This window comes from Molossus molossus, unplaced genomic scaffold (assembly GCF_014108415.1).
Source record: "Molossus molossus isolate mMolMol1 unplaced genomic scaffold, mMolMol1.p scaffold_m16_p_10, whole genome shotgun sequence".
NCBI lineage: Eukaryota > Metazoa > Chordata > Mammalia > Chiroptera > Molossidae > Molossus > Molossus molossus.
This window is the reverse complement of record NW_023425345.1, coordinates 103044006-103052448: the sequence shown is the minus strand read 5'-3', so window position 1 is coordinate 103052448 and position 8443 is coordinate 103044006. Positions and strand designations below refer to the sequence as shown.

Genomic DNA, 8443 nt, shown 5'->3' with positions numbered 1-8443 from the left:
CATCATCAGATGAGGTGTTGTTCATGGAAGGGAACAGCTATGTCCAGGAAGAAATCAGGTATGCTGGGACAGCAGCAATAACTCTGGACCGTATCATTAAATAGGGGAACTTCAGCCCAATAGGCTGAACTCATAGCCCTAATCCAGGCTCTCTGATGAGACAAGGGGAAACCATGCTGCATATAAGGAAGATTGACATATGGCCCTAAAACCAGTAGGGACCTCTCCAGATATCAGTCACCACGCCAAACCCAAGTTTGCCTCTGGCTCCTACTTACACTGGGTCAGAAAATGACTTAACCAAGCAGAAACAAGACATAAAGGAAATCAACAAATAATAGACACTACCTGACGGGAAGTTATTGGTCCCAGAGGCTCTAGGTCGGACTTTAGTCAACCAGCTGCACCACACTACCTACTTAGGTTACACCAAGCTTACTGAACTCCTGAGAGGCAAGAAATGTCCAATAAGATCACAGGAAAAAAGAGAAGATGGAAGGAACAGGAATATATAAGTCTAAGTAGGGAGGAGGAGAAGAAAAGCTGGGGGATGTGCAGACAGCAGATAGATTGAGCAAGCTCTCAGGTTCATGTCAGGGGAGGGAATAGAAAAGTCACAGAGGGTCTATGTAAGTTGAAGAAGGATTGTGTAAGTCGTAGAGGGTCTGTCAGCAAGCTGAAGAAGGATTATAGAGAGGGAAGAAATAAAAAGAGAAGGATTATGCAGAGGAAACAAAAAGATAAAGAAAGATAAAAGAAAGGGACATACATATTACATGAAGACAGGACATTGGAGGAATACTCAAAAGGGAAGAAGATAGGACACTGAGAGAGGGAGAACTTGCCCCTAATAATAGAATAACAGTCTAGGATATATTAAAGGGAATAACAGATTTAGGCTACTCCTGACCCTTAGATCAGACAATGACCCTGCCTTGATAGCAAAGATATCACAGGATATCTCTAAGGGATTAAATTTAAATTAGAAGCTCCATTGTGCTTACCGCCCACAGAGTTCCAGGCAGGTAAAGCACATAAACGGGACTTTAAAAACCGGTGAAAACTGGACCACTCTGCTCCCCCTCTTACAGTTCTTACAGGCCCCGCAGTCTGCCCAGAAGGCCGTCCATAAACACATCTGCGATGCCCTGCCTGTGCCTACCTCAAACCCTGTGCACCCTTTCCAGCCCAGGGACTCTATATAAATAAAGAAATTCACCACCCAGGATCTAACTCTGGCCTGGAAGGGAACATACACTGTCATCCTGCATCAGTGTTGTCAAGGTCAACGGCATCCCAGTCTGGCTGCACCATTCCTGACTGGAGATGGGAAAAAACAAAATGGACGGTGCAGGCCTCTCCAGATCCCTTAAAAATAAGACTCTTAAATTTATCGGGACTCTAATTTTTCTGATTATGACTATACAGGGGTTTAATAAGGGTGTTAGGCAGTGGATAAATCCAGAGATATATACAAACCAAGTCCCTTCAGGTGTTATTAGGACCCAGGGTAAATTGTCATCATCATCTCGGTTGAGATGTCAGCTCACTACTCTTCTCTCTGCCCTAGCAGGCCCCCTCACACTCCTATTTCTAGGGCTGACATATAGACCTATAATTATAAACAAATTAATAGCTTTCATAAGAGAGAGGGTCCAATCTATAAAATTATTAGTCCTGGCCTCTCGTTACCAAAGGTTGCCATTAGATGAACAACAAGAATCAAAGATTTGATTCCCCTGAAAACCAGTGGGGAATGTAATAACCTGCTTCTATCACTTTGTCCTGATTAAACAAAAGGCCAACTATGAAGCTTTCAGAGGCAACCTGAGGAAGTACCAGCTGGCCTGATACTCCTCTAAATGAATGTGTCCTCTAAGCGAATTTGTTAGTTTTTAGAACTTACTTAATAGAATAAATAGCAGGATGGATGGATGCTGACCCAGTTCACCCAGTTCCCTTTCGCCTCAGCTCCCTCCAACCTCCATTCCCTCCTGCTTATCGCTAACTGCCTCCGCTTCTGTGCGCGTAGCTTGCTTGCTCTGCTAAATTCTTCTTTTATTTATTTATTTATTTATTTATTTATTTATTTATTTTCAAATCTTTATTGTTGGATGTAAAATGTATTACAGATGGATGTTCCACATTTTTCCCCCATTGACCCCCTCCTCCCCACTCCCGCCCCCCTCCCACCTTTTCCCACACTATTGTCTGTGTCCATTGGTTATGCATATAAGTTCTTTGGTTTATTCCCCCCCCCCCACCCCTTTCCCTTTGAGGGTTGTCAGTCTAGCAGTGAATTTGTGCTTAAATCCCTTCACCTTTTTCACCCATTCCCCCAACCCTCCTCCCAACTGGCAACCAACAAAATGTTCTCTGTATCTATGAGAATGTTTCTGTTCTACCTGTTCATTTTGTTTGTAGATTCCATTGTTGATCGATATGTATTCATTGCCATTTTGTTTGTTCATACATTTTATCTTTTTCTTCAAAAAGACCCTTCATCATTTCATATAATAACGGTTTGGTAGTGATGAACTCCTTTAACTTTTTCTTGTCTGGGAAAGTCTTTATATGGCCATCAATTCTAAATGACAGCTTTGCAGGATAGAGTAATCTTGGTTGTAGGTTCTTGCTTTTCATCACTCTGAATATTTCTTGCCACTCCCTTCTGGCCTGCAAAGTTTCTTTTGAGAAATCAGCTGACAGCCTAATGGGTACTCCCTTGTAGGTAACTAGCTGCCTTTCTCTTGCTGCTTTTAAGATTCTCTCTTTGTCTTGAACCTTTTGCATTTTGATGATGATGTGTCTTGGTGTGTGCCTCTTGGGGTTCATCTTGTTTGGGACTCTCTGTGCTTCCTGGACCTGTTTGAAACAATAATGGCAGAAAACTTTCCTAACTTGACTCTGCTAAATTCTTGAATGACCCCGTCCTATATAAGCAACACTTCCCCTGAGCTCGGGGCTGCAGTTCTCCTCTGTGTAGGTTGGCTGCAGTCCCTGTGCAGGTAATAAAGCTCCTAATATTCAAAATTACTTTGTGTCCGAGTGAGGTTGATTCTCCTGGGTTACAACAGTTTATTCTCTTCCTCATTATTTATTTCAAATTCTTTTTCTTCTTGCAAAATAATTTTTAGCCCACGGCTTTCCGTTAACAAGTCACATTTCTCCCTTTCTTTTACACTGACATGACTCTGTCTCAGTAAGTTAAAGTTTAGTGCCAAATTGAAAATCCTTTTCTGCCCTTTTTTTTTTTTTTAATTATTATTATTCTTTGTTGAGTGTAAGGCACTCTTTGGGATATATCTAGTTTAAGTAAGCAGGTTCCAGAGATACTTGTTTCTGTTTCTATGATTGCATCTGTGTTGTCAGCTAGAGGTGACAAACCTTCATTTTCTATCAATAGCTTCTCCTTTAGCAGTGTTTCTGGACTGCTTCCTGGTCCCCAGGGGTGGAGATTAATTTAATCAATTGGCCCCTGCCAGCTTTTGCCATCTATTTTTCTTTGGTCTCTGTTCACAGATAAACTATGAGGCCCCTCAAGCCAGCTACCAGCATAAAGTTGTCTATCAGAGCTCAGCTGTAATTCTTTATCAGATAAATTGTTTGAGAGGGAGAGGGAGAGGGGGAGGGGGAGGGGAAGGGGGAGGGGGAGGAGGAGGGGGAGGGGGAGGAAAGGCCAATTGTTTTTTATTGTATTTACTCCTTGTTCCTGTCCTAAAACTTTAGCTGAAGTTCTGGATCCATACTGACAGCACAAAATTATTTCTTTCAGAAGACTTTTATCTACCTTCTCTCTCTTCTGCATAAATAAACCTGGAGTTGCAGCACATTGGTCCCGGATGACTAATACCAATGTGCTTTTCTACCTTAATGCCAGAGCAGTCATCACCTGCTACACAGAAAAGGTTTGAGTCACTCTTGGACAAGTAACAGAGTTTTCATTTGGCCTCAATGATAAACTTACACACAAGTCATCTTCCTTAGGGAGGTAATTCTTTGGCATGTTGGCCAATTCAACTACAGACATAACATTTGGGAAACCATCTTCAGGATTTATGTTTTCCCATCTTTCATTTTTTTATGGCTATTCTCTAAATCTTACAGTTTGTTTCCTAGACCACGAGTGAAGATACACCCTGATTCTCTTTTGGTCACTTCCAAGTCTTCCCCTTCACTCTGAGATGAGTCCTGATCTCCTGGCATAAGATAACCGAGGATTTCAAATGAGGTTCCCTCCATGAACTTACTCTGATTGTTCTGCTTTTTATTTCTTTTTCTCTTGTCTCTTCTGTTTGGCTTTGCTGAGTCTGTGCCCAATTTTCTTCAAATCTTCTTCTCTGAACTATAAAAGAAGTAAGAAATATGTCACAATTATTTGTAGAGCATTAGCAAACTGAAATATTACACTCTTAATGTGCAAATTTACAAATCATTAGCACAATGGCACACAAAGTGCTCCTGGCTAGATGGCTGCTCTCCAGTACTGCCACACCCTCTGCTCCATTGTTTAGAGCTGTATAGTCACAAGGAGTCAGATAAATTTACTCCTAAATTTGTTTACACTATCACAATTGTTACTATAATTATGCAGTTTGAATAAACCTTATGCATTATGGGAACATAATGTCAACCAGTGGACTATGAGTACAAGAAAAAAGTTTCTATAAAAAATTAAATTGAAGTAAACGACTCCATAAAGATGAGGTACTAACCAATTGTCAAATTAGGTGTGGGCAGGATAACTATAGTTTGGTTTAAAACAGTAAGAACTACAATTCTGCGCTCATATTGTTATGAAGATTTTGGGGGGGTTCCCCTCCAATTTATATTAACAGAAATTAGACATTCTTCACAATGCATTATAGGTGTAATTTATGCGTAAAAAAAGGATAACACTCCACTAAATGGAAAAAAAGATTGGTTAATGAATGTATATGTAAGCATGCATTTTAAGTTCAAATAAAATATTTAAAGTATGTATTATTTCTTAATAATTCCTCATTTTTAAAAATGTTTTTATAGAATTTTTAGAGAGAGGAAAGCAGAGAGATAGAAACATCTATCAGCTGCCTCCTGCACACCCCCTACTGGGGATCAAGCCAGAAACCCGGGCATGTGCCCTGACCAGGAATAGAACCAGAACCTCTCAGTCCATGGGATGACACTCAATCCACTGAGCCACACTGGCTGGAAAATAATTCCTCATTTTAATTAACTTTTCAGCGAACTAACCAGCCACTTGTCCCAATCATGCTAGATAAAAGGACTTTTATTATAAATAAAGCACCTAGCACAATGCCTGGCAAATAGTGGATATTCCATAAATGGCAGCTCATTATTATTATATATTAACAACCACAAAAGCAACCATATATTTCACTAAGACTCCCAGGATGCAATTCAAGATTAGAACCGGGCAATGGCTATTATGATTTATGTAAAAAGAAGAAGTGAGACAGAAAAGTGGGAGAATTCTCAAAATGTGATTTAATATAATTGCAAATGATTAGTAGACAACTTTCTTTTTTTTAAATCCTCACCCGAGGACATTTTGGCATTTATCTTCAGATAGAGTGGGAGGGAGAGAGGGAGGAAGAGAGAGAGAGAGAAACATCAACTTGAGAGAGACACATCAACTGGTCGCTAAAAGGTCTGAGCAGGCGGAAGATCACATTCACAATTCATGGCCAGTGTAGAACAAAATGGCTTTATTGCATGTGCCTGGGTACAGGCAGGCTGACTCCTTGAAAAGAGTTCAGCAGCGAAGTCCCTTTGTTCGTTGGGTTTTATAGTTACAAACTACAGAAGGTAAAAAAAAAACTACATTAAAAAAACCCACTGTGTAATTGGTTTCAGGGCTGATACAAATTGTCTCAGAGGTAAGGAGTCTGCAGAGGTCTAGGCCATCATTAATCTCCTTCTTTCTTATGGTCCCTTCAAGTTTCCCAAGGCCATCATTAACCCCTTATCTTTATGGTTCCTCTGGGTGTCAGTCCCAGGTTTTTTAGAAAACTGCTTGGGTGTTTACATGTAGGAATAGCTGGTCAGAATGGAGCTTAATTTTGTTAAAACACTATTAACCCTTTCAGTCGCCACCCACACAACCCCAACCAGGGTTGGGGACAAACTGCAACCAAGGTACGTGCCCTTAGTGGGAACTGAACCCAGGACTCTCCAGTCCACGGCCAACACTCTAACTGCTGAGCCAAACCGGCAAGAGTGAGAATTTTCTTTTAAAAGTGACCATATATAGGCAAACTGACAAATCCATCCACTTTATCAGAGCTTAAAACAGCTTTTTCAGTAATTGACAGAACAAACAGACAAAAAAGACAAGGATATAAAGGTTATAAATGGCACAATTAATAATGCTCAATAAAATGAACAAATATGGAACACTTCATTCAAAAACTGGAGAAAATATTATTTTTAAGCCCATGTAGAATATTTCAATAAATTAACTAAGCCATCAGGCTAGCCCCCCAAAATTTCAAAGAATTATTAATGCCCAAACCATATTATCTGACCATATGCAATTAACTTTGAAATTAGTAACAAAAAATTAGTTTGGAAAAACGGTTTTTTTCTAGTGTATGACTTTTATAGGCTCCTGAAAAATCTGATTTCCAAATGCTACTTAAGTTGTAGAAAATGCATTGTTTTATTTTGCAGAATATCCAGAGTTCAAAAACAATGGCAGAAGAACTATTAGTTTTCCATTTTATTATGCTAATTGAAAAACTCATTCATAGTGTTCAAGCCTTTGCAGGCATTCGTGGTTTCTGTAATTGGAAAATGGGACATTTGCATTTTTTAATTCAAACACATTAGAATGACACAATATGTGTTCATAACATTAATGAGTAAAATAAATCTTGGTATAAAATTAGTTTTAAAAATATATCTGAGAAATAAAGATTTTTTTTTCTAATTTTTAAAATTTTTATCCAATTTATTGGGGTGGCATTGGTTAATAAAATTATATAGGTTTCAGGTGTATAATTCTAACACATCATTTGTATATTATATTGTGTGTTCACCACCTCAAGTCATGTCTCCATCCATCACCTTTTATCCCCCATTACCCTCTTCTACTTACCCACCCCACATCCCCTTTCCCTCTGGTAATCGCCATTCTGTTGTCTATGAGTTTTTTGTTCTTTTTTTTATCCTCACCAGAGGACATTTCTGCATTTATCTTCAGAAACAGCAGGAGGGAGAGGAGGAGGAAGAGAGAGAGAAAAACTTCGATGTGAGAGAGACACATTGACTGACTGCCACCCACACAACCCCAACTGTGGCCAGGGACAAACTGCAACTCAGGTACGTGTCCTTAACAGGAATCAAATCTGGGCCTCTCTGGTCCACAGGCCAGTGCTCTAACTGCTGAGCCAAACCAGCCAGTGCTGAGTTTTTTGTTCTTAATCCCTTCACCTTTTTCACCCAGTCTCCCAACTCCCCTCCATTCCGACAGCTGTCAATCTGTTCTCTGTATCTATGAGTTTGTTTCTATTTTGCTTGTTAATTTATTTTGTTCATTAGATTCCACATATAAGTGAAATCATATGGTACTTGTCTTTCTCTGACTGGCTTATTACACTTAGCATAATACTCTCCAGGACCATCCATGCTGTTGCAAAAGGTAGATTTCATTCTTTTTTACAGCCAAGTAGTATTCCATTGTGTCATATGTACCACAGCTTTTTTATTCATTCATCTACTGATGGGCATTTGAGTTGCTTCCAAATCTTGGCTATTGTAAATAATGCTGCAGTGAACATAGGGGTGCACATATTCTTTCAATTATGGGGAAAAATTTTAATGTCATAAGTAGAAGAAAACTTCTGGTAAGAGTAATTGGTGGGGGGGGAGGGGGTGTTATAAATTAGTCTTAAGAATAAAAAAGAAGCCCTGGCCCATTTGGTTCAGCAGTTAGAGTATCGGCCCGCAGACCAGAGAATCCCAGGCTCAGTTCCCGCTAAGGGCATGTACCTTGCAGTTTGTCCCTGGCCCTGGTTGGGGTTGTGTGGGTAGTGACTAGTCAATGTGTCTCTCTCACATTGATGTGTCTCTCTCACATTGATGTTTCTCTCTCTCTCTCTCTTCCTCCTTCTCTCCCTCCTGCTCTATTTAAAGATAAATGTAAAAAAATGTCCTTAGGTAAGGATAAAAAAAATGAATGAAAAAGTAGATACAACTGCAGATACAGAAAAGATTTTAAAAGATAAAAGGACTGAAGCATTATTTATGATAGCCAAGACATGGAAGCAACCAGACTCCATTATAGGTAAATGGATAAAGAAAACATAGTGCATATATGCAATGAAATATTATTCATCCATAAAAAGAAGGGAATCTTGCTATTTGTGATAACATGATAGGACCTTGAGGTTATTACACGAAGTGAAATAAATCAAAGACAAATATCGTATGATTCCAC

General features: G+C 39.5%; 1 protein-coding gene across 1 annotated transcript in view; it reads right to left on the bottom strand.

Annotated features, from left to right (window-relative positions):
* Window positions 1–4250: 4250 nt before the first annotated feature.
* N4BP2L2 (NEDD4 binding protein 2 like 2) overlaps window positions 4251–8443 on the bottom strand; it is an 83165-nt gene continuing 78972 nt past the window's right edge. The window contains exon 7 of the mRNA XM_036251172.1: window positions 4251–4345. Coding sequence (XP_036107065.1) covers window positions 4327–4345 — 19 coding nt within the window. The 3' untranslated portion in view covers window positions 4251–4326. The remainder of the gene's footprint in view (window positions 4346–8443) is intronic.